Here is a 25,502-nt window from a genome sequence, read left to right on the forward strand (position 1 = left end):
ATGTGGGTTTTGCACCCAAATCTCTCAGCAAAGCTGGAGTAGTTCTAATGCAAGAAATAAGGCACCTGTAAGGAGAGTGCATTTAGAGTTTGTTACATAAGGAATAATAAATTCTTTTTTCCATTTTCTTCTTTTCAATTTTCTAAAGAGCAAATGGTTTCTGAAGCTACGAGCAACAGCGGGAAGCTGGAAGGTAAAAACTGTCTGCTTGGAAGAGGTGTGAGGTGCTGGGGGTGCTCAGCAAGGGTCGTGGGTCCCTTTACAACTGCACCATGTAGGAGGGGGGAAGGTGCTGTGAGTGCAGGGTGCTGAGGTGAGCTGCAGGGTGAGAGGGTGCTCTGTGGATCCTCCCTGGGGAGCCACAGCCACATCCAGATACGGTTCCAAGGTCAGGCCACATTTGGATGCAGTTCTCAGGGCAGGCTTTATCCAGACATGGCTCCAAGGGGAAGCTCCAGCCTCTGTAGCCTGTGGTGTGGTGTAAGGAGTCCCTGCCCTGGGTTGAGCGTAGCTCTCTGTCCCACAGAGAGCTGTTTGTCCTGCGGGAGGAGGAACCCAGCCACCTTCCACCCACTGTTCAAGGGGGGCCTCTGCCAGACGTGCAGGGTAAGTGCTGCTGTGCTGGGGCTGAGTGGGAGCCTGGGGTCAGAGGATGGGTCTGGGGTCCATCCAGTGCTGCTGGGACAGGGCCTGGCTGTGCCACGTCCTGGCCATGCTGTGTCTCCTGAGGGGCTGTCCCCCAGCATGTTCTCACCACCTGAAACAAGAAAGATGTGCATCTCTGAGTTCTCATCGTGTACAGGGAATGGTGCAAATATGTGTTCTCCACCCTCTGAGCACAGCTTCTGATCCTATATCCTCCTCTGCTCCTGGATGTCCTTTTGCTAGGATAGATTCCTGGAGTACTTCTACATGTATGACGAAGATGGGTACCAGTCTTACTGTACCGTCTGCTGCGCAGGCAAGGAGCTGCTGCTCTGCAGCAACAGGAGCTGCTGCAGGTGAGCTCAGTGTCTCTGCTCCTGGGGCTGAGGGCCTGGCACCATTCCCAGGGAGCTGCAGGGAGCAGGGTGCTCCATGAGTCTGGGCAGGGGCTGTGCTTCTCCCCCGCTGCCTGCCACGCAGCATAGCCCAACGCAGCCTACCTGCACTTACTGAGCCTGGCATCGCTTGAATAAGCCCTGTGGAGGTTGGCAGGAGATTTACCCATGCCTTGGTCACCAGCTTGTGTTAGCAGCCTTAAAAAACCAGGGTACTGCCTGAAAAAATATTCTGTAAAATGGTGGGGGCTCCTGTGCATGGCAGGGGAGACTCCAGGAGAAGCTGGGGTGACCCAAAGCGGGGGTTGCTGGGGTGACAAGCACAAGCTGTTGTGGTTTGGGCAGGTGCTTTTGTGTGGAGTGTCTGGAGGTGCTGGTGGGCCGAGGGTCATCAGCCAGAGTGAAAGAGCAGGAGCCCTGGAACTGCTACATGTGCCAGCCCCAGCAGAACCACGGCGTGCTGCAGCGCCGGCAGGACTGGAACACTCGCCTGCAGGACTTCTTCACCAGTGACAAGGGACAGGAATACGTAAGGGCTGTGGGCAGGGAGCCCAGTGTGCTGGGATGTGGGGAAGAGGGTCACTGAGGGCAGGGTGAATGACCTGAACTTCCTCTTCCCTCTGCCTTGTCTTGTCCATCCACCCTTCCAAGGGTGCCAGGCTCTTGGTCCCGCAGATGCTGTCCTGAAGGTGGAGGTGCTGCATTCAGAGCCTTATGGGACAATGCAGCACTGCCAGGGCTGGGGTTTCATGACTGTCTCCATTGCAGGCTGCACCCAAAATCTACCCAACAGTTCCTCCAGCAAAGAGGAGACCAATTCGAGTGCTCTCATTGTTTGATGGGGTCACAACAGGTGAGGCAGTAGGGGGGGAGCACTGCTGGGCAGGTCTTGGCACTGGGCCTTGGGAATGAGTCATTCCATGGGCTCAAACCTGTCTCTAAAAGTGTGGTGGGGAGGAGGGGCTGAAAGCAGGAAGATCCCCATCAGAAGAGAGATGAGGGCAGGGTCTCCCTTTTCTGCTGGACAGGGCTGTGGAGGAGGGAAGGGATTGAGAGAGGGCATGGAAGGGGAAGGGATGGAGGAGAGGGCATGTATGGGCATCTCATAGGGGTGTTCCTGCTGTGCCAAGTGTGATCTGGGATGGCTGGTTCCCTGAGAAGCCAGAGCTGTGGGGACACCAGTAAGCTGTACTCTGAAGTGCCTGTGTGCAACTGGTTTGGCTCAGTTCACTCAGCCCTGGCATTCTGCTTTCTGGAAGCAAACCTGCCTGGAGGAATGGTTCAAATAAAAGTTTACTCACCCTGAAGTGCTGTTTGACTACACCCACCTAGGACATCCAGGAGCGGCCACATCGAGCGGTGCTGACGAGGGAGACTTGGAGCCTAAAGAGAGCAGTGCGACCTCAGACCTCTGTCCGTTGGCAGGGTACACGGTGCTGAAGGACTTGGGCATCCAAGTGGAGAAGTACATCGCCTCAGAGATCTGCGAGAACCCCATCGCCACGGGCACCGTGCGGCCCGAGGGCAACATCACCTACGTGCACGATGTCAGGAACATAACCAAGAGAAATGTGAGCTCTGCTTCTGTGGGAGCCTGAGGGACATGGCACCATGGGGGCACGGCTCTCGCCCCACCAGCTCTGGGACAGGCTTGTGCCTAGGCCCACTGGGGAGCAGAGACCTGTTTCTTTGGCATCTCCTAACGGTCTGGATTGTCTGTTCTCTGCAGATTGAGGAGTGGGGTCCTTTTGACCTGGTGATCGGTGGAACCCCCTGTGACGATGTTTCCCTTGTCAATCCAACCAGGAAGGCGCTGTTTGGTAAGGCTGCTTTGCCTCTGCTGGGCTGCATACCTTGGGATGTTCCTGGGGCATGGAGCCACCCTACAGCCTGGGGAAGTGTTTCAGCCCCAAGCTGTATTGGTGGTGGGCTGTCTCCGTACCCATCTTGGCGGGGAGGGCCCCGCAACCCGTATCCCAGCTGGTCCAAACCTGCTGCTCGGCTTTTTCCTCGCAGAAGGAACTGGGAGGCTGTTCTTCGAGTTCTACCACCTGCTCAACTACGCTCGTCCCAAGGCAGGCGAGGAGCGGCCCTTCTTCTGGATGTTTGAGAATGTGGTGGCCATGAGGATCAACGACAAGAGGGACATTTCCCGGTTTCTGGAGGTAGGGATTGCTGACAGCTGTGGGAAAGGCGTTGGAGCAGGTGACACTTGCTGGGGTGTGCCGGGTGTGAGGGTCTGGCTATGGTTTCCTGTGGCCCTGATGCTGGAAAACCCCTGCCTGGTGCACATGCCAAGGAATCAAGTTTAGTCTTGGCTCTGGATGCTCCCGTCTGGATTTCATCAGGTCAAACCCCAGCACTAGTCCTCTGGGGGAGGGGTTTTGCCAGCCTTGCAGAAAGCATCTGTTCCCAGCAATGCCTGTTATTTCTGGGGAGGGGGGTGGTCAGGGACTGGGAAGGAGTTTTAACTCTGTGGTAGCCAGGATGGATTGTGGGTCAGTAGGGACTGCTGGTGTAAAATCACCACTGGAGGCTGACAATCCTGATCCTGGTCCATGGGAGCCAGCACTGAGCACCTTGTGATGGTCAATAGCTGCTGGCCATGGCCATGACCTGGCAGCTCATGTGGCCACCCAGGCTGTTCTCTGGTGTGAAACAGGGCTTGTGGGAGCTACATAATTCTGAGGATTTGCTGAAAACTTTTAAGTTCCTGCAGTGGGAAGGGCTGTCCATGCAGGAGAGAGTCAAACCAACATTCCCTCTAACTTTTATTTCCTCTCTTTTTGGTCCCTAGTGTAACCCAGTTATGATTGATGCTATCAAGATATCAGCTGCCCACCGAGCTCGTTACTTTTGGGGCAACCTCCCTGGGATGGACCGGTAATCAAGTCTGCTGTCCTTTTTGGCCTCTCACAGTAGTTTTGGTTTGTTTTGTAGTGCCTGTTCCTCTGGGCTTTTTGTCTCCCTGGCTCTAAGCCCAGCTCCTGGGAGTGAGCTCCCAAAGGGGCAGCTTCTCTGCAGGGATGTGCACATGATAATGCAGCTGCTGTGGCAAAGCATGAGTGCACCCTGCTCCACACTTCACACCCTGTAGCAGCACCCTGAATTCATGGCAAAACACTACAGAAGGAGTGGGAGTAGATAAATCCAATTACAACCAGTCCTGCACATCAAGTTACATGAGAAAAAAACATGAAGTTTTTTAGTTGGATGCTTCTGGCTAGTAAACAAGACTAGGGTTAAATAGTTTTGCTTGCTTATATTTAAATTGTCAGTATTTGTTGGAGTTAACACTGAGCTAATGGCATTTGAAAGTAAAATGACAATTCCAAGCCTTTGTGATGTGAAATGGCTCTTGGACTTTCATCTGATTGTAAGGGAAGTGCCCAGCCCATGACTCAGAGCTACCCAGAGCTACTCAGTCCTATCTCCATGGAGTACCCCCAGGGCAATGCTTGCAGAGGTGCTGCTGAGCAGAGGCAGGCTGGATGCCCGGACATGGGAGCCTTGCCAGGAAATCCAACAAGGTGGAGGGCACTGAGGATGGTGGGAATTCACAGCTTGGCCCCATCCAGAATGATGGCTCTGCTCAGGTCACATGGGGCTCCAATTGTGCTGGAGAGCTGAATCCCCTCCCCACAGGAGACTCCCGATGCTCATTGTCTTTGGGGTGGCTTGGGAGCGGTGCTACCCAAGGAAAGGGATTCCTGCTCCTGCTCTGCCTCACCTCCCCTTTCCTGCCTCTGCTCCACAGGATCTTTGGCTTCCCCCTGGCCTACACGGATGTCTCCAACATCAGCCGTGGGACGCGCCAGAAGCTGCTGGGGGGATCGTGGAGCGTCCCTGTCATCCGGCACCTCTTCTCTCCGCTCAAGGATTACTTTGCCTGTGAATAGCAAACGGAGCGTCCCTCGTCTCTCTGGTAAAGATGCACAGCACCGCTGCTGTGGCGGGAGAGGGACGGGCACGGCCACCGGACTGCCACGGCCCCGTCCCTCCCCGGCCACGTGCCGCGGGACGGCAGCCTGGCCTCGCCGGGAGAGCCGAGGAATGTCTGTAACCAAAGAACCTGGCAGGGTAACTTCTTTAAAGGGACTAACAGTGATATGTAGGAAATGATGGACAAAGCTTTAATTACCCAGCACACGAAGCTCTATGCATCACTGATGAGACGGGGAGCCTCATCCTCCAGAGCATTAACTATTCCGGTTTAGCCTGGAGCCGGGAAGTCACCGCTTGCTGAGCAGCCTGTGTGCGGGCAGCTGCCGGGGAGCTGCAGGCAAACCTGAACTACAGTGAATTGGTGCTTTTCCTAAACTAACAAAACCTCTTGAAGTAACTGCCAAAAAACCCCCAAACCGTAGCAGCAGGTGTAAGGGACCCTGCTCAGGTTACACACTGAACACAGGATCATACAAAAACCAAATCTTTTTTTTTTTTCTTTTTTTTTGATAAAATTTAATTTTGTTGTTTTTTATGTCTACTGCTGCTTTAAGGCATTACATAAGAATGTGGAGATTCCTAGACCTGAATGTAGCTGAAACTGAACTGTGAGGTGATAGAATTACTTTTCTAGCTAGAACTAAAGAAATACTGTTTTATATGTTTGGTTGTAGTTTACAAATATTCACTACTTCCTTTTAAAAGCATCTAAAACCTTTTCTTACATTCTAAAATCCTGCTGAATGGTTTGAAAGCTTACACAGTAACTGGAGCAGGGAGGATTTGGACTCCAGGGCCTGTAAAGGAAGATGTTTTTGGAGCATCCATTTCCCAAATGAATGTGGTATGTCAGCAGAAAGAACAGTGTAATGGTCAATGGCACCCTCAAATCTCAGCACCCTAAATGACATGTAGGATGTCATGAACCCAAGCAGTGGTGGCAGGGCATTCCTTCCAGGGAAAATCCCACCCAACCCTCGTGGAGTGCAGGGGGACCAGCACTGTTCTCTCCTGTGCCTGTCTCATGCTGTGCACAGGGAATGGGACAGTGAGGCAGGAAAGCACTGCCACTGCTGGGGGGGTCTGCAGGGGTCTGCAGGCAGGGGGCTGTACCTCTCCTCCCCTGTGCTTCCATCTCCCTGTGCATCCCTGTGCACAGAGGTGGGATTTTGTGCCCAGCCCCAGCTTGGCAGTGCCCTGGGGGCTCCTGGGGCTGTACTCCCAAACTGGGAGCTCCTGTGGCCACTACTGTACTCATTTGGTTGCCTTCCTCTACTCTCCAGCTTTGCCAGAGTGATTATCATGCTGTCTATGCTGTCCTGGGCACGCTGAGCCTGTGGCCACCGGGAAGGTGCAGGTGCCTGTGTCCATTTCCACCAGGTTTTCCGTAGCCACTGGGCTACTGTTCCAGCAGGCATCTCTGGGGATTCTGAATTCCAATGCACATTTCAATGCACTGAAACCATTCCCCCTTTGGTCCCTCTGTCCTCCCCTACCTCTGCTGTTCACCTGTCACCTGGCTCTGGAAGAGCCCTCGGGCACCTTCTCAAAACTATTCAGGTTCAAACCGTGGGCCAGCCAACCCTCCACCCAAGCAATGCTTGCTCTCTTGCAAGGTGCTGTACAGCATCACTGGGAAGAGCTTCTCTCCCAGCTCCTTCTACCTCTCTGGCACCCCTGTCCTTGTGGTAGAGGACAGCAGCCTCCCATTTTCTACCCTTGTGTGCAGTTTTCCATCCTAGCTCTGAGGACCATCTTCTCTTGGTCTCCAGTCCAAGGATGTGCTTGGGAATGGATAGCAAGGGAAGCCCAGGTAATTTAAAGGCTTTTTTTTCCCTGTTTTAACCTGGAGGTTACTCAAGAAAACTCCTTGGGGGGTTCATTTTTGTTCAAACGATGCTGCCTTAGTTAAGAAAACTCTGAGGAAAGCCAAGCAGGCTGGTCCATGTCACTGCTGGCACATCCAACTCTTGACAAGTGTTTGGGGACATGTAGCACCCTCTTGTCACCAGCCCCTAGACTGGGAAGATTGCAGGGTGGGTTCTGTGCCGCGTTGGAGGGCTTTGGGAAGCCTTGGCATTGCCAGCACTGCTCCAGCTGCTTTTGGTTTCCTCGCCAATGTGATCCTTATGTCCAGCTGGACCCCAGCCACAACACTAATTCCTCATCCCAGGTTCTTGCAGTCCCTATTTGGAGCCCAGCGTGGGGCCTGAGGGTGAACAACAACCATGTGCAGGGGCTCAGGGTGACAGCCATCCTCTGGTCTGATGGGCTTGATTTTTCCAGACTGGGCGAACACGTGCCCTCCACTCCATGGCATCCCTGATCTTACATACTCCAGATCTCACATCCTTTCCTATCTGATCAAAAGGAAAACAAATAGATGAGGGGAAAAAAAAGGACTTGGGGAAAGTAAACAAAGATAAAAGAGGAATGAGAATTGTCTTGGCATTAAGCTCACTTGATGAGAATTGTAGTAGACAAGTCTTCCTTGAAATGTTTTTCCCTGTAAGAGCTGCCTTTTATTATGAGTATAAAATGTTGTTAAGGGAGGGGATCTCAGAAATTCCTTTTTGATACTTTTTAAAGGGTTCTAACTCTCCCTGGTGCTATTTTTTTAGGTTAAGGATTTTTAATGTTGAACATGTTGCAGGTTTTTATACAATCTTTTAAAAATGAGAGAAATGTATAATTTTTTACACATTTCACAATTTTTTAACCTGGAGTGTGGAAACTCGCAACTGTGCCTTGTCCACATGATTTCACTGGTTTCCATGTGGGGAAAATAATGTCGACAGTTTACCATTTATCATGTCTGATTAAAAGTGAGTATTTCTGTACGGCTGGACAGTCTTATTGGGTAAATAAAGGGGGTTCACAGTGGGAGGAGGGGAACAGCCAGGGAGCCCAGCTGCCCCTCTCCTGCTGCCCCTGAGGTGATGCCAGTGACACCAAGGTGGCTGGTGCTGGTGTGCAAGGAGACCTGAAGCCACGCTGGGCTGTGCCGGGTGTTCATGGCCGGGCTGTGCTGAGGGTTGAGGCCGGGCTATGCTGAGGGTTCAGGGCCGGGCTGTGCTGAGGGTCGAGGCTGGGCTGTGCCGGGTGCTCATGGCCGGGCTGTGCCGGGTGCTCAGGGCCGGGCTGTGCCGGGTGCTCAGGGCCGGGCTGTGCTGAGGGTTGAGGCCGGGCTGTGCCGAGGGTTCAGGGCCGGGCTGTGCTGAGGGTCGAGGCTGGGCTGTGCCGGGTGCTCAGGGCCGGGCTCTGTCGGTGCCCGCGGCCGGAGCGCTCCCGTCGCACCCTCGGCCTCCAGCCCAGCGCGACCCCTCAGGCACGCGGGACCCCCGGTGTGGGCGGGGCCAGAGGCTCGACCAATGGCAGGCGAGCCCGCGGGCGGAGCGGGCGTGGCATCTCCATAGCAACGCAGCTGATCGCCCCGCCCCCTGACAACCGCCCCCGCCCCGTGCCGGCGCGCGGGCCGTGACGTGAGCGTGACGCAGGCGCGCAGCGAGCGCGTGACGCGGTCCCGGTCAGGGCGGGCGGGGCCGGTTTGAACGCGGGGCCGACGGGGCGAGCGCGGCGCAGGTACCGGGCCGGGGCCGCGGCGGGGGCGCCGGGCGGGAGCGGGGAGGGCCCCGGGCTCGGGGAGCGCCGGCGGGGCGCCCCCGCCGCGAGGGGGCTGGCGCGAGGCCTGCAGGGCCGGGCCGCGCCCCTCGACGGGCGGAGGTGCGGCGGGTACCGCGGGTGGTGGGGCGGAGGGACCGGCGGGGGGTGGTGAGGAGTAGGAGCGGGGGGGGCGCGGGCCGTGCCCCGCCCGCAGCGCGGGCGGCTCTGCCCGGCGGCAGCTGCACCGGCGGCTCCGCTTTGTGCCGGCGGGGCTGGGCGGGGACCGGCCGCTCGGTATTGATCCCCGGGGAGATACCGTGGCCGGGCAGGAAGTGCTTCGGCCGTTCCCGGTGGCGCGGCGGAGAGGGATGTGTAACTTGCCGCAACCGCGATTCCTTTCAGCGGTTCCCACGTGAGCTCCTCGGTGCTAATTTTTCGTCAAAAATCCCGAAGCCGAGCCCTTTGCAGTGGTGGTGCGGGAGGGTCCTCCCAGCTGTTGGCAGCCCGCAGTTGCGTCGCGATTCACTCGCTGATGGGTCGGGATGGCTCAAAAGGAGGCGGCTCCACCGCAGCCCAGCGTCTGTGGCACTCACACCTCTGGCTCTGTCTTTCAGAAAATGGCAGTGAATGTGTATTCTACTTCAGTGACCAGCGATAACTTGAGCCGACATGACATGCTGGCGTGGATCAATGAGTCTCTGCAGCTGACGCTGACCAAGATTGAACAGCTGTGCTCAGGTACGGGGGTTCACCCCGAGGGCAGTTCCACACGGGGTGTGCACCCTGATTCTGTAGAGGTGCAGCTGCACCCTCTGTGCTGCCCTGCTGTAGCTGTGCTCCTGGCTTCGTTCCTGGTGTGAACAGATTTGTGGTCAGTGTTATGATCCAGTTATGGTCAGAGTGTTATTGAAGTGGTTGTTAATAATGTCAGTGTAATGAAAAGGCACGTTCTCGTGACTCACTACAGTATAGATGCTATGAGGGATGGATGTCAATGTGAAAAAAAGACTGAGGAAGAGGTTGTTTTCCCATGAGGAATTAAGCATTTAGTCTGCATAGATAGAGTAAGTCTTACAGGTGTAACTAGCAAAAACAGTGATCTGTTCTGGAAGACTTCTGGAGTGTGAGGAAGGCAAAGCAGTGACTTGTGGGGTCATCTGCAGGACTTTACAACTCCTCTTCGTCCCGGAGCACATCCAGTCTGTGCCAGCCCAGCTTACCTGGACTTGAATCGACTTCAGCACAGCTGAATGTCATGTACAGTTGTAGGCAGAAAAGGGGAAGTGTCTGTAGTACAGAAATGGAGTCAAGTGTCATCATAGGGAGGAGTGTGTGGGAGGAGGAGGCTTGTAAGAACGAATAAAAGATAATAGTCTGTGGAATAAGAGCTGAAAAAAACCCAAGGCTAGGAATACAGCCTGGGTACAAGATAATTTGGATAACTACAACAGGTACTTGGTGAAAAGTGGAAGTGTGGCTCATACAGTAACTTTAAGATAAGGTGTTGCTCATGGAAGGAGACATGCGGAAATTTGAGGTAGAATAAAAGGAGGTATTAGTTAAAAGTGAGTTTTTGGACTGTCAGTACAGGCTGTGGCTGAATCCATGGAAGAAATAGTCACAAAGATTACAGAGAAGCAAGGGACACAACAGGCATTTGACAGGTATTTGTAGTGGCTTTTGTCTAGTGAGATGATGGACAAGAACTGTAAGGGTGAGGGAACTAAAGATCTATGACCACAGGAGGAAGGGAAATGATAAGCACTGTCTGCTTTCAGATAGGCAGGTTAAACCCTGTCGTGTGCAGGGTTGATTTGCATGGGATTGGTGTGAGTCTTGCCTGTTGTGAGAGCTGTGTGTCGAAGTGAGGATAATTAGTACTGGCTCTGCAGAATTCCAGCTCACCTGTTTTTGGGAAAAGACAGAGCTGTTGATGTGGTATATCCTGAGTAACGTCTCTTTTCTTTGTCTGCAATAATGCTTCGTGCCTTGGCAAGGATGAAGTGGCTTTTGCTGTCATAGTCCTGTGGAAGCTGGAGTTCCCAAGCTTGTTTTGCTGTCTTTGGCAAGGGGAGCAGTGACAGCAGTAGTTTGAGGTTGCATAAATGCACAAAATCTGCCCTTTGACTTACGCTGTGATCCCTCTGTTTTTATCGCACTTACTGCTCCGACTGCCAATAGTGAGCAAACCCCTGGTGTCTGGCAAGTCCTCTGTGTTTGAATTGGGATTGGAGCTCTGCAGCAAGTGAACTGAGACACAGTGGAGAGTAAACAGCAAGAGCTGGTTTGTTGTTTTTATTTTTAATTTGCACCAGTAGATGACATCAGCCTTCTGGTAGCAGGTGAAAGTGGGAGCGCCTGCAAAGTACCTTGATAAGAGAATGAACAGTTATTGGATGTGGTTGAGATGAACAGAGTAGTTGAGGGCAATGCTCTTCTATATTCCTTCTTGGCCTTCAGATAGCTCCTAAAAACTTGTTGAGCAGCTGTTGGATGGTTTAGGTTAGGGTTCCCATTACTCCGTAATTCATTCATGTTGGTGTGGGAATAATCCTGAGTGTTGTGCTTGTGCTTTTAATGGTTGTGTATCATCACTGCAGAGTGAGGATCTAGTTTAAAACCACTTTTTTTTTTTACTATGTGTGTGTATTTTATAGATATGGAGGTGGTTGTCCACTCTGTGGCTGAACTGAATCTCTTTTCCTCTTATTACAGCAAGTGCTGAATTGGAGGACATGAAGCATTTAAATTAATAGGAAGAAACACTTATCTTATTTTGGTGCTTTGATTAAGGCCTGCTTTAAATATAATTCAGCTTAATTAGCCTCTTATCTTGGAGAGCACCTTGAATTGTGTATAGGTTCTGTTTGTAGGAGTTAAATGTATTATGGTTTCAATAATGGTCAAATACAATTTTTAGAATAATTCTTTTTCTGATTTAGTTGTATTAGTATTGTTAAGAGAAGAATACATGCCTGTTGGACACATAACATCTCAGATCTGTACTGATATCTATGAAGAAAGGAAAGTAAATTTATTCCTTAGATTTTTTTTTTCCCTTGGAATTATGGATGCAGGTTTGTTCTTATTTGTAAGAGTTCTAGTCATGAACCCAAAAGTTTGGTTCTCCAGCTCCTTTAAGCTTATTTATGGCCATGCTGCACCAAAAAGGAGTCTGAAGCTTCCTGTTTTCTTGCCTTTGTTGCCTTTAAAGGGCTTGTGTGACTGAGGAGTGAGTCAGGTCAGTTTGCTGACCTGACTGGAAAGAAACTCATGAAGGTTAGTGAGATGAGCTGACTTAATTCATCCCAGGATTTGTGTTCTTTTCCTTTTGGCAGGTGCTGCATACTGTCAGTTCATGGACATGCTCTTCCCAGGTTCTGTAGCACTCAAGAAAGTGAAATTTCAAGCAAAATTGGAACATGAGTACATTCAAAACTTCAAGGTTCTACAAGCAGGTTTTAAACGAATGGGTGTTGACAAAGTAAGCTGGGCTATAACTGCCTCTCTGCTTTTAATGTTAATGTAGATGAGATGAATTTTCAGATTTAAAACTGAACAAATTTGGGAACAGAGTTTGATTTTGGTTTGTAAGCCTCAAAACTTTTTGTTTTGTCTTGCCTTGGGATCCTCACATTAGTTAGGACACATTTTTCTTTCCTCCAGCCAAGGTCAGGTTTCCAGTTAATGATGAGATGAATGTTACCCTTTTAATTCTGTGGCACAAGATAATACTGAAATTTCTATGAGGTAAGTTTTGCTTGAGCTTCCTCCTTGGACCATCTTTGTAGGAGGTATGTTCCCATAACCTACTGCTATGATAGTCCTAAGGATTCCAGACTGCTCTTTACAAGTGTATAGAATTACTTAATTGTTAATGTTGGAAAATCTTTCTGAGACCATCAAATCCAACTGTTCCTGCACCATTGCCAGGCCCACCACTAAACCATGTCCCCAAGTGCCACATCTACATGGCTTTTAAGTGCCTCCAGTTATTAAAATATGTGATTTTTAGCTAGTGAAAATGAAATTGTGAAAAAGCTTGTTCAGATGGAATGACAGTTCCATTGATGGAAGGGGGATTTATTCAGGTAATAGTTACAGACAGCGTGTTTGGTAGGATGCAGAACATGCAGGGCTGAAGCTTTTTCTTTCTTTAAGATGTCTCATTCCCATAGCTGGCAGCTCCAGCACAGAGTCAGTCTCTGCTTGGGGACAGTGGCTTGTGCAGTCTGTCCACACAACCCATCTGGACAGCCAGCCTGGCTTCCAAATGCGTTATGAAAATAAAAAATTTCCCTACAAACAAAACTTCACTATTTGCTGCATCTTTTTGGCAGTCTGTAGTTATACACCTCATCCCAGAGAAGCTGGAGTCTGCTATAACAGTGAAGTTTAGCTCTTGTAGCAGTTCTGGAGTTGGTCATCAGTTCAGATTCATCAGAACCAGCTCCATGTGAACAGGAAGAAATTTTGTCTGTAAACTTGGTCTAGCAGAAACTTTGCTGCAGAGTTATTTAAAATTATTTGGACCCTCAAAGGCAAAGCATGATTGTTTTTTTCATTCCAATAACTACAAAAATCTTCTTATTTGATATAGTGGTCAAGGGGGATTTTCCCTAGACTGGACAAGAATTAAATTTGCATATCTTTTGAGTGCATTAACTTTAAAACTTTTTATCTAAAAACACAGAGAGGTTCTTTACCCTTAATATGAGTCTGACTATTTTTTTTTCTTTTTCCCCCTCTTCAGATAATTCCTGTGGACAAACTAGTGAAAGGAAAATTTCAGGACAACTTTGAGTTTGTTCAGTGGTTCAAAAAATTTTTTGATGCAAACTATGACGGGAAGGAGTATGATCCTGTTGCTGCTCGACAAGGCCAAGACACAATAGCACCAAACCTTGTTACTCCAGTTGTGAACAAAACCAGGAAATCTCTCGGTACTGGCAGTGCAGGTAGAGAAAATAGTTAAAAGATGATCTAGATCATGAAAAACTCTGGGGAAATGACTGGGTTGCTATTTAAAATCAGTGTATGGGATTCTGGTATTTTGCATTTTGTTTAAGAGATGCCAGGCTCAAAGACTGAGGCTGCTGTAGTTCCCAGGTGTCTGGAGGCTACAGAAAGAACAGTCTTCTATAAAAGAGAAAATGGCAATGGTTGGTGCCAAGTGTGCCAAAAAGGAAGGACATCTTACTTGGAGTTAAAGAAGGAACATGTCTTCAAACTCTTTCATGCCTAAGCATGTTTGGAGGGGGGGGGATAGGAGGGGGAATTTGAATTATTATTCTCCCTTTATAGGAGGCAGAATTTGAATTAATTGGTGAATTGATCTTGCAGCCCCACAGAGGCCCATTGTTGCACAGAGGACCCCAGCAGGTCCCAAAGCTGGGCCTGGGATGGGCAAAAAGGGTGGAGGAGACGATGAATCGGCAGGATTGATCGAGCAGGTGTGTACAGGACAGCCCTGTGACTGACCTCTGCTTGATAGAGTTATGTGCAGGTTTGTTTTTCCAATACCACAGAATGTCTGGGTCAGGCAGATGGAAGAAAACAATCTGAATCAGCTCATTTAAAAACCACTTAATTTGGAACCCTTCATTATAATGGTCTTGCTCTCTGATGGAAGCAAAACCTCTCCTGTAGCACACGAGTGCCCAGACATTTCACCCCAGTGTGGGCTGTGTCACACATAGCAGGGTTGTAAGTATTCCCACAGCTGTGTTGCAGCTCTCCCAGCATTCCAACAGAGCTATGAGCAGCTGCTCCTTCACTGAAATCCAGAGAGCAACACAAGTGAACCTGCTGTCAGCAGGAGAGTTGTCGTCAAAGAATGTGTGAGCAGAGGGAACTGCTGGCAGTCAGTGCTTTACCTATTTCATGGAATCAGCCTTTAGTCTTTCCAAGTGGATTTGTGTATGTTGGACTGGATGTTGTGGCAGTGATATTAAAATTTGAGAAATGGCCCTTTTTCTCCTCTCACAGTCCCCCTCCCCCCATAAATTGGTTACTGCTGAAGTGCTTTGTATATCAGCACCCTTCTGAGAGCTTTTGGGATGCCCCTTTTGCATAGATCCTACTGAATTCTAACTCTGGTGGATATAATTATTATTGATGCCCCTTGGCAGATCAACGTATTGAAACTTACTGTTGAAGATCTGGAGAAGGAGAGAGACTTCTACTTTGGTAAATTGAGGAACATTGAATTGATCTGCCAGGAGAATGAAGGGGAGAATGATCCAGTGTTGCAGAGGATTGTGGAAATTCTTTATGCCACAGATGTAAGTAATCTGTTATAGACTGGGTTGCACTGTTCTTCCTGCCCTTGTAATTGGAAGCTGGTTTGCTTTCCAGGGCTCTCTCTATTTCTATCTTTTTTTTTTCCCTGTAAGGTTTATGGCCTAGCTTTTTCCTGCAATAAAGGATCAGATAACTTAATTATAGTCAGACAGCAAACAAGGTAGACCTTCCATGACTAGTATGTAACAAATAGATCAAAGTTGAGGAAAATACTTCTGGTAATACATCTTGACACTGTAAATAGTGACTTAAGGGTGTCTTACCTGAAGTAAGAGGAAAAAAAGTATCTACAGTGTAGCCAGGAACTGTTTTGATATCAGATTTTCATTAAAGCACTTGTTTTCTTCCCCTTCAGGAAGGCTTTGTGATACCTGACGAAGGAGCACCGCAGGAAGAACAAGAAGAGTATTAACAGACCACATACTGTACCAGCAGAGCAGCAACATCAGAATTCTTTGCCCCAGATCATGTGCTTAACTGTAAAATACTCCACTTTATTCTTAGAGGACTCACTGGTTTCTTTTCATAAGCAAAAAGTACCTCTTCTTAAAGTGCACTTTGCGGAAGTTTCACTTTTACAGTGGGTTTGAGTTAAGAGCTCTTTCTCACGCTGTAGCAGAGCAGTATTCACATCGAGGTGGTATATTTAGGGAGCAAGAGGCTGAATATTTGGAGCTCGTTGCAGAATGGTTTGCTGGTAAAACACTGGTTTGTGGGAAGACTCTTTTTGTATCTAAGGCGGTGTGCAGTAGAGAAATTAAAGACTGACTCGCAGAAAGATTGAGTTAATGTGAAATTGCGGAACAGAAATTATAATAAATGCCTTAAGAGTATTTAAAATATGCTTCCATATGCCAAATTGAAGTAATGTGATGGGAGATTTTATGTGCTTCATATTGGGGTAGACGTTTGTTTAACTCCATTCACTGCTGTCCGAGAGGCCTTGCGTGGCAGTCTCACTGTGTCAGCAAGTGCTCAAAAGGGGCTATTAAAACAAAACTCCATTCCTATGTAAAGCTGCTTACTAAGTGATTAGTTCTCGATGAAATGGGCCTTAACGTTGCCTGTCACAAGATTAGAGGGAGTATGAACAGCTGAGACACATAAATTACCTTGAAGAGTGCTGAAGCCTTTTTCTGTGGCATTGTGGCTTTGCCAAAACGTACTGTGTTTTCTGTAAGAAAAGCAAAACAAAGCAAAGGGCACACGGTCTTACTGCCTAAAATGTCCTTCAGAAGTGATTTTTCTTCCTGGCTCTTGTTTTTATTTGTTCTGTTTATTTTCATTTCTGTTATAATCCCTTCTGTTCTCTCACTTTTCCCTTTCCCATCCCAAGGAATGCTGAACATGCCCAATAGTTGTAACAGGACTTGCACTGTGCAACTGGCTTTGAATGAAAGTGAATTGAGCACATGAGGATGAGATTTTTCTGTCTGCTTTCTTTTTTCCCCCACCCCCCCCTTTGAACCAGGGCATATTAGTGATAACACTTGTCAGTTCAGTAGTCTTCTGGGGTAAAAACTAAAAGATGCTGGCTAACAGAGCTAATGTTATTGCAGAAAATACAGTACTGAGACTAACTTAAATATTAATATTTAAAATACTTTCCTTAACTGTCCTTTTTTGCTATCATGCCCCTCATTACTGTTGTGTTTGGCAAGATCCTGCAAGACTTCTGACCCCCCTTCACTACTGAGATTGATCAGTCCTGTTGTGCTTGTATTCATTTGTTTCTGGTGGTAGCTTGTCCTAAAATGTGTGTAGGAGAGCATTTTATGGTAATTGTGTAGTGCATGAATCTTTGTGAAGTTCAGAGAAAAACCCAAATTCAGTGAATGCCAAAAATGCAAGTATCTAGCCATTGTTTAAAATTGCAGTGGTGCTATTTCTCTTGTGGCCTTTTAGACTTTTGTTGCCCTAAAACTCCATTTTACTGAGAAACCATATTTGACTTGGATTTTTCTTGACAGGGTTTTTCTATTTTAAGCAGTTTCTAAATAAAGTTCTGTATTTCAAGAGTGTCATGTCTGCTGGAGTCTCTCATGCTTTCAGATATGATTAGGCAGAGCTGAAGCCCGTGATAGTTTCATGGTGAAGCTTGCAGGACCTGGAATTTCAGCTTCCATTCCCCAGCCCCAGGCATTGCTAACCTCAGTAGCAGTAGTTTGTTTGGAGTGTGCTGGCACAAGTGGTTGTTGTTGTTGTTTTTTTTCTTTTATTTTTTTTTTGTGCTGTATTTTCCCTCCCACAAGTCAATGGGATGTGAGTGTGGTGTTGACTTCCTCCTCCTCCTCTTGCTGTGGGAATAGGGATGTGTTACAGGCATGCTGTCACATGACTTTGTGTGTTTAATGTGTTTTGAAACTGCTAAAACACTGGTTATGAGTTACAGACAAACGAGATGTTAATTTTTTCTGTCACCAGGCTCTGTGAGCAGACTGACTGTAAACTGAGTTGATTTGTTTGACTTGAATTGTGTTTCTTAAATGAGCTTAAATGTTCCTGTCACAGCTGTGTGCACAGACCAGCATCTGCAGAGAAGTGCTCACGGGATGTATCTGACCTTGGAATGGGAAGTGATCCCTGCAGAGCTGCTCCTGTGCTGGGAAGCACCCTGAGGACTCTGTGGGTGCCTTACTGTGGAGAACAGGCACTGCTGGCACTGCCTGCTGGTGTGGCACAGCTGGGGCTGGACTGCAGAAGAGAGAGTGGACATAGACCCGGGGTTTGATGCACATAAAATCTTCTTTCCCATTACTTCCTTGCTTTGAAGTCGGAAGCATATTTTTTTCGACTCTAAAAATTCCATTATTCCAGCAACTCAAAGCAAAAGGTGGCAGCAGGATGTGGCTGAAGGTGAAGATGACTTTTGGGAGGTCAGAAGTTGTGCACTGGGACCTGGTTGCTTCAAGTCTCTTTCCAAGAGGATTGCATGTGTGGAACTGGGAAGCAACAGGTCATCAGACGGGTTGATTTTGGTCAGAGCAAGTAAATGGCCTTTCCTGCTAAGAGAAGGCTGAGTCAGAATTGCTGCTGATGTGCCTTGGGGAGGCCAAAGGATGTGTGGATGTACTGGATGTGCGTTATAAAGCTAAACTGCAGTGGCATCCTGGTCAGCCACACACTGCTCAGAATTCCAGTTGTTTACATCACTTCTTTGCTACTAAGACGAGTCATAAATAGAATGGGGACAAACTCATGTAGCCAGCTTATGGCTCCATTATAACATCTTGGCATAATCTGGTTTTTAATGTCCTTTTTTGAGAAACAAATTACAATAGGCTCAACTCAAACCCATAGATTTAACATAGCTACTCTGTTACCCTGGTACAGTATATGCTGTTAAATGCTCACCTGCTGGAATGATTCTGATAGCATCCAACCTTTCCTAGTATCTTAGTTCTATCAGTTCTTTGAAAAACAGAATGGAAGAAGCAAAAGCTCATGTCTCCTTTCTGTACCAACATGTCTTACTTGCAGGTGGACTCGTGGATGTTTGTTTTTTTAACTTTTATTATTCATTTTTTAAAAAAATTCCTGGTTTGCAATGACAATTCTTACTGTAACTGGTAAAAAGCCTTCAAATAAAGGCCAGAAACTTTCTTGTTGTCATATCATATCACAGTTTGATGTGGCTGCTTGAGCACTCAGTCATCTCACAGGCTGTCTGGTGGAATGTCCTTTCACAAGAACAGGCTCAAGGGTGGGAGCTGAGGGCATCTTGTCAAGGATAAGGCTGGAATTGCTGCTCACAAGGGAAAGGTATTTTTTGCAAGAGGGAGTGTAAACTCAAAGGGCTGTACCATAGATTTCAGGCCAGTCTGATGCAGAGACCACATCCTGTGCCTCTAATCCTGTACTAGTACAAGAAAAAGGGGATAATAACATCAGCTGTCATTGCAGGTTACTGGCAGAGGAGAGAGAATTTGTGTCAGGACAGTGAGGAATTACTGATCTTCTAATGTGGAGAAAGTGAGGTGAGATGGAGCCATGGCCAATTCATAATAACCACCTCTGGTTAATTGCAGTGAAATGGCAGCAGGTGGAGGGAGTGCAGCACTGCCCTGGTGATGCTCTGAATGCAGGGAGAGAATCCAAAGCATGATCTGCAGGAAGGAGACCTGAACGACCTCCTGAGTGAGATCACTGGGGGTGAGATGTGCCTGGGCAGGTTGGTTCCTCACAGGAATTCTGTTTGGAGAGGTAATGGGCCTGGAGTCAGTGGAAAGAGGGATGTTAAAGGTGTGACCAGAGAAGGTGGTGGGTGTATATGGGAGTAGAAATTCGAGAAGTGATAAGGGAAGAGGGTAAGTCTGTGTCAGAACAAAATCATGCTGTGGAGTGGGACAGGGAATACTGCAAAGGTGTGTGGTGTGGGCAAACAGCTCTAGGGGAGGGAAGGAAGGAAGAGTCCTCTCTGTTCTGTGGCTAGAGAGGAGGGATGGCTGCACAAGCTCTGGGCAGGACAGCGTGGTCCTGCTGTGCCGTGGGAAGGGAGCTGGGTTTGATATGGGCAAAGTCCAGCCAAAGAGAGCAAAGCAAATGGGGTTTCTCTCTGGAGTAACACCTGTTAAGTTGAAGAAACAGGCTCTTGGGAAGACAGTGGTGGTCTTGAGGCTCTGCAGACATAATAAAGATTGTCAATAAGACAATCTTTATTATCCAGTTAATCTTTTCCTTTTTAATAGAGAAGGAACAAAGTTAAACTAAACTGAAACTCCTAAGACCAAAAAGAAAGTTTTCAGAAGGCAACCCCAGCTTTGAGGAGGTAAAGGCTGCTCTCTGTAAAAATGATTCTTCTCTTTTTCAACACAGCTGTCTGGCTTTGTGAACTGTGGCCTTTAAATAATATATATTTAACTTTGATATATACTATTATAGATGTAAATATTTATTTAAACAATATATAAATATTGAAACAGTATGACAGCATACAATAATATTAAATATTATATATAGCTATGTTATATACGTTTCTATTATTTATATATAAATATATATATACATTTATATATGAAAAGTTCTTTGGTCTGACCTGTCAAAGCTGGAGGACACAGGAACTGGTGTAATTTTTGTGTTCAAGTCCAACAGATGTTTTGCGGACATTTTCCTCTCGAAAATATTTCATAAAATGGTTGCCTGTCAATCTTCTCTGACTCTGATTTTGTCCCCAGGGTATGCATAAGGATGAATGGACATTCAGGAGGTATTAAATCTCAGAGGACAGCATGGATATAAATCTTAACATGTCCAAAGCTCTGCAGGTTGATATTTATGGAGTGATGAGCAGATGAGATTAAAATGAGGGATGGTGGAGGTGGGTCTGTTTCCAAGACCTTAAGAAAAACCTGTGTTTAATCTTGGCTTTTCAGTCAAGGAAGGGTTTTCTGGGAGAGCAGGGAGGAAAACAGCAGGAGAGGTTTGTGACAGTGGCTGTCAGGATGAGGGGAAGCCCCACAGCAGTGGTGGGAGCTGGGACAGCCACCCTGGAGCCTCTCCCTGTGAGCTGAGGATGCACAGGGAGGTGGGAACAGATGGAATGTGCTGCTGCAAGGGTGAGTGGCACACAGCAAGTGACCGCCATCCCACACAGTGCTGCAACATGGGACACCAGGAGATGGTGGTAACTGGTTTCCCTCTGTTTCAGGTAAGGCTGATTTGTGTAAAGCATCTTCACACTGCCAGGAGCTGTGAGGACTTACCTGGGGCGGTAAAGCTTTGCAAGCAGAGTGGCAGAAAGAGTGACCTTGTAAAAATCACTGAATTGTTTGGGTTTAAAAAGCCCTCCAGGACTATTGAGTCCCACAGTACTGCCAAGGCCACCACTTAAACCATGTCCCCAGGTGCTACATCCACACAGCTTTGTAGTTCCTCCAAGGATGGGACTCCACCACTGCCCTGGGCCACCCTGTCAGGGAAGAAATTTCCCCCAGTACCCAACCTAAACCTCCCCTGGCACAATTAGAAGTCATTTCCAGCACATTTACTGTACTGTCCCTGTCCCTTCCTTTCTGCAGGATACAGTGATGAGATTCCCTGTGCTGTCAAACTCCACGTGATCAATTTAGGATTCAGACTGTTTTTTAGTCAGGGAAACTCTGACAGAGGTCAATGACTGCCTTTCACAGATACCTCTCATGCTCAACATGAGGAAAATACTATTTCTGATCACTTACAGTAAACAACAAACTGACTGGGAAACATCGCTGGAAATACTTGAGGAAATGAATTTCCTCTCCTCCTAATTTATGGTATGCTTATGAAAAATGTTCCTTTGCTTCCTCCTTCAAACATTCAATATTTAAAGGCAATAGCATTTAGAATGAAGCTTCCAGTAGTAAAGCAAGATAACAGCTGCAACCTGTGATTTCCTTTTCAACCAATTTAGGTAAGTTTAGATTAGTGAGTGGTAATCACAATGCAAATTTAATACTTCAGAGTTACATAGTGGTTTGTTCTATGTGCAAAATCACTGTAGATATGTTTGCAAACTGGAAGGCATCGTGTCCAAACAGTCAATTTAAAAATAACTGTTTGTCATACCTGTCTAGGTGTGTAATGGCCATGAACTGCACCATTCAGGCTTCTAATAAATGGTTTGGAAACTCTGGAAATGTGCCGCAGGGTTCTTTTGGGGTTCACTTTTGGTACTTCTGTTACAGCCTGCCATGTTTATGATCTTTTTTCCTCAGTTATGAATTACCTGGTTAAGTCTAGGTCTGAATTTACAATGCTTGTTTTCACAGGTTTGAATGGGTTCTGCAGGCAATGAAAAAAATTATAGATCATATTAACAATAGAGACATTGATGGCACTTTCTGAAGGCTGACAATGGCTGTGATGCTTCACAGCCTGGCTAATGACATTGTCCTCTAAGATGAAAGATGAAGCTGAAGGAGTAGCAGTTGCAAAAGTAATTTCCTGATATATTAAAAAAAAAAAGAAAAAAAGAAAAAGAAAAGGAGCACCATTTGTTACCAGTGGTAGGCAGTGGTTTGTTTTTTTTTTTTTTCATGGCCATTCTTCCACAGTTCCTCCTGTGAGCACCACAGAACCTCAGTAACTAATTCTGCTCCCTTTGGTGCTGTGCCCATCATGTCACTGTCTGTCCTGCAGGAAGGGTCTGGGCTATGTGCAACCCAAATTCAGAAGCAGGGATCTCATGCTGGAAAGCCATTCTGACTCATTCTGAGGCCCAGCCCTGCATCCAGAGCTGCTGGGATTTGTCTTCCACTTTAACTGGTTCTCTTGTGCTGCCAGGAAATGTGTCTGCTCCTTAAGCATTCATTTCTCCATCAAATAGAAAACATGAGCATCCTCCCTGATGGAACTGGCTTAATAAACCAGTTCTTCATTTAAGAATGTCTTGTATGAAATAATAGATTGGGTGATAAATGACTCCTTCAAATGGGTTCTCTTTTGGGTTTAACCAGTCTGGTTAGGCTATTGTATGTGAGACCATGAATGTAGAAGATTGTGCCTGTTACAAAGGCAAATCAGGGTATAAGTTATGACAGCTATTCTCCTTCATGGGGTGTGGATTTAGAGGTAAAATGGCCTATTCAGGAAGATTGAAAGAACTGAGGTTAATCCAACCTGGAGAAAGACTGCACTGGGGCTGCAGGAGGAGACTAAAGTTGTGAGAGCCTCTTGTAAAAACAGTCTATGTCCATGGTGAAATGAACTCATGGAATTAAATTCCACATTGAACACTCCTTTTTTCCCTTTCTAAAGGCAGGGCAGGACTAGAGCAAGAATTTCTAAGGAAAGTGCAAAAGTGGATTTAGCAGAAGGATAAAGATTCCAACTGCACCATAAGTAGGGGTTGGATTCCATCCCCCCCCTGCTGCTGAGAGAGAATCCACTCTTGATTCTGTGCTTAAAAACTAAACATTCCTGATTCTTTAGGGATTATAAAGGCTTTCAGTGAGGTGAAATATGATGATATGAGATAGCCCTTCTTCTACTTCATTCCATTCCCAGCTTTTTCCCTGTACCTCTCTCTTCTTCATCCAGAGTGGGACTCTGAGGAGATTTCAGGGTTTGCACACCTGGGTGCTGAGATAGCAGTGGCACAAGGTGGGAGTGTGCATGGATTGAATATGTCTGAGAGCAATACTTTTCCTTTGCATTGCTGCCCTTTAGGAACTGAAATGGAGAAAAAACAATTTTTCATTAATTTCCTAGGAGGTTCTGTTTAAACAGAATCATCTCACCCTCACTTAGGTTCCTGCTGGCTGAGTGAAGTTCTAGGCTGAGCACAAGGTCACAAGGCTGGATTCTGGAGAGGTGCAATTGGACCCTTGATTCCTGTTTCGCTCCTTTTTGGCATCAGTGAGCTTCAACCTAACATTCTTTATGGAGTTTTTCTTGAACTTTCAGTTTGTCTCTAAAGGTTATTGTGGCTGAAAAACATTTGACTTACGGCTCTTTTGGGACAGAGATCATCCAAGAGCAGAGGCACGAGGAAACATGTTTGTCACTTGAGGTGACAGTGAAGTGTAGAGAGGCAGATGGTGGCAGCTTTGCCTGAATTCTGAAAACAACCTGTTTGTTCTCTGCATCCTGGGGACATTAATCAAGGGCTACATCAAAAAATGTGGGTCTGGGCAATGTCAGGGAACTATTGCCCAGAGAATCTGTGGCTGCCCCATTCCTGGAAGTGCTCAAGGCCAGGTTGGATGGGGTTTAGAGCAACTTGGTCTGGTAGGTGTCCCTGACCATGAAACTAGCTGAGGTTTAAGGTTCCTTCCAACCCAAACCCGACAGTAATTCTGTGATATTTACAAAAATTTCTGTTCTGAGTGGGCATGCAGTGTCCTTTTCTTGGAAGTCAAAGGAATGTTGCCTTTGTCAGCTGGTTTGTGATTTAGGGATGTTACCAGCACATCAAATACCCTGCATGCTGTGAAAATGGCTGTGGGTGCCTGAAGTTAAAAGTGTGTGAAGCCACTGGGGTGTTACTCCTGTGTCACAGGGTCTCCCTCTGCAGAGTTGGAACCAAATTCTTTGATATCTGTGACAACAAATGTGTCAGGATTTCCTCCCTCGCTGGAGCGACAGCTGTGCAAGGGCCTTGGATTATGGGTGGGATGCTGCTCCAAAGGGGTAAATGCCTCCTTTACACCAGGGCTTTGGGAGTCTGTGCCTCCCTTCTGGAAAGGGTTCCCTGAGGGAACATTCCCTGGTGTAAACCTATTCTGGCAGCTCCTGAGAACTCTGCAAATTTCTTACTCATGGAGTATTTCAGGTCACCACTCATTTCTCATCTGTGCTTTGCAGGTTATAAGTTTATTTAATTCTTTATTATTTTCTGCAAAATGATATGTGGAAACAATTAAATATATCTAAAATATATTTATTTTATGCAATAATTATGTTTATTAATCATTTGTAGCTTTCTTCCAGGCTTACAGCTATGCATTTATCTCTGGCCAGGAGACAGTCTTTCACAGATTCTCTCCAAGAGCTCTGGACTTTGAAGGCCTCATGTAAGACAGTGTAGCAAACTGTTATTGCGGCTGTGTCTCAAATGGGCTGTGAATCTGCTCTATAAAATTGTCCTTGGATATTTTTATTGCTCATAAGATACTGGCATACTATAAATATGGATAGCAGTGGATCAGTGGTACTCCTACTGCTCTCCTTGCCTTGTGCCTTCCCATATCGAAATGGGAATTGTACTTTGCTGCTGATGCTCCTGCACCTGCTCCTGTCCCTGGGAGATGATGGCTGCACCCCAGGCCAGCTCTTTGGAGAGCAGGGCCTTGGTCATGATCCTTCTGTAGCTCTGGGCTCTACCCAGTCTTGGCACTGTCCCTGGAGGCTCGTGGATCCTCACACAACCTTTGCTCTCTGGGGTGTAGTGGGGAATCCTGGGGGGATGTTGCTGCTCTTGTAGCCTTTCTTCAGTGCCAGAGACGCACCTTCAGCTTCTGTCTGTCCCAAACCCCTGTATACACAGAAATGCTGTAACTCCTCTATTCCCCTTTGGCTTTTTGTTCTGTTTTTCCTTTCAGTGATCATTCCCCTCCATTCCCTCCTGCTCTCTGCTTTCCCTCGGACTCACCTGATACTGTTTATGTCCCGCTGGACTCTCCTGAGGAAGCAGTGGACTAAACCAAATGGCCTCCCCTGCCATATCCTGCCCCAAATGCCATATCCTGCCCCAAAAGCAAGGCATTGACAGGCACTGAGGCTCCAAACACAACATTGTTCCGTGAGATCCTTCCTCTTTTACACCTTGGGAACTGGTGCCACCAGATAAAGTTCATTCCTCAGCTCAGCCTTGTCTCCTGCTCAGCCACTGATAAAATCCGTGGTGCTTCCTTTGCTCCCATTCAAATCACAGGCAGGCTCCTGCAGGACAGGATCTGTGTTTCAGATCTGGGGTTTCTCCACTGCTCATTGGAACCAGGCCATGCTGCTGGAATTTTAACATCCAAGTTAAACATTCTCATACCAAACTTTCCTGCCATTTGAATTTCCCTTTTACATTTTTTCCACCTCCTTTTTTTTTTTTTTAAAAAAAAAATCCACACTCCTTGATTTTGTTTCTCTTTATTTGCATCTCATTCCTGTTTCTTACTTTTTCCCTTTCTGGCTCTGCAT

At 47.3% G+C, this 25,502-nt stretch overlaps 2 protein-coding genes and 1 long non-coding RNA gene across 13 annotated transcripts in view; 2 read left to right on the forward strand and 1 right to left on the reverse strand.

Moving 5' to 3' along the window:
- DNMT3B (DNA methyltransferase 3 beta) overlaps positions 1 to 7,825 on the forward strand; it is a 36,295-nt gene extending 28,470 nt beyond the window's left edge. For 6 of the 9 annotated variants that reach the window (XM_086853145.1, XM_086853146.1, XM_086853149.1 and 3 more), the window contains 10 exons: positions 149 to 193; positions 527 to 606; positions 889 to 1,001; positions 1,386 to 1,569; positions 1,809 to 1,893; positions 2,373 to 2,611; positions 2,770 to 2,860; positions 3,057 to 3,205; positions 3,838 to 3,923; positions 4,798 to 7,825. In XM_086853145.1, coding sequence (XP_086709271.1) covers positions 149 to 193; positions 527 to 606; positions 889 to 1,001; positions 1,386 to 1,569; positions 1,809 to 1,893; positions 2,373 to 2,611; positions 2,770 to 2,860; positions 3,057 to 3,205; positions 3,838 to 3,923; positions 4,798 to 4,939 — 1,214 coding nt within the window. In that variant the 3' untranslated portion in view covers positions 4,940 to 7,825. The remainder of the gene's footprint in view (positions 1 to 148; positions 194 to 526; positions 607 to 888; positions 1,002 to 1,385; positions 1,570 to 1,808; positions 1,894 to 2,372; positions 2,612 to 2,769; positions 2,861 to 3,056; positions 3,206 to 3,837; positions 3,924 to 4,797) is intronic. The other 3 variants (XM_086853150.1, XM_086853147.1, XM_086853152.1) reach the window with 1 other exon arrangement.
- Positions 82 to 5,963, reverse strand: LOC147650155 (uncharacterized). The gene is made up of 2 exons (XR_015277073.1): positions 2,369 to 5,963; positions 82 to 757 (listed from the first exon to the last, which is right to left on the reverse strand). It is a non-coding gene; the product is annotated as an uncharacterized LOC147650155 (long non-coding RNA).
- Positions 7,826 to 8,248: 423 nt separating the features above from the next.
- Positions 8,249 to 18,508, forward strand: MAPRE1 (microtubule associated protein RP/EB family member 1). Of its 3 annotated transcripts, none has more exons than XM_086853153.1 (7): positions 8,249 to 8,567; positions 9,203 to 9,326; positions 11,927 to 12,072; positions 13,342 to 13,546; positions 13,932 to 14,041; positions 14,720 to 14,872; positions 15,247 to 18,508. In XM_086853153.1, the coding sequence occupies exons 2-7, from the start codon at positions 9,206 to 9,208 to the stop codon at positions 15,301 to 15,303; spliced, it is 792 nt and encodes a 263-aa protein (XP_086709279.1). In that variant the 5' UTR covers positions 8,249 to 8,567; positions 9,203 to 9,205; the 3' UTR covers positions 15,304 to 18,508. The 3 variants fall into 3 exon arrangements, with proteins under 3 accessions (XP_086709279.1, XP_086709280.1, XP_023795537.1); XM_086853154.1 differs by lacking the exon at positions 8,249 to 8,567 and adding an exon at positions 8,625 to 8,708; XM_023939769.2 differs by lacking the exon at positions 8,249 to 8,567 and adding an exon at positions 8,749 to 9,000.
- The last annotated feature ends 6,994 nt before the right edge of the window (positions 18,509 to 25,502 follow it).

The sequence above is a fragment of the Cyanistes caeruleus genome, chromosome 16, assembly GCF_971803275.1.
Source record: "Cyanistes caeruleus chromosome 16, bCyaCae1.hap1.1, whole genome shotgun sequence".
NCBI classification, from domain to species: Eukaryota; Metazoa; Chordata; class Aves; order Passeriformes; family Paridae; genus Cyanistes; species Cyanistes caeruleus.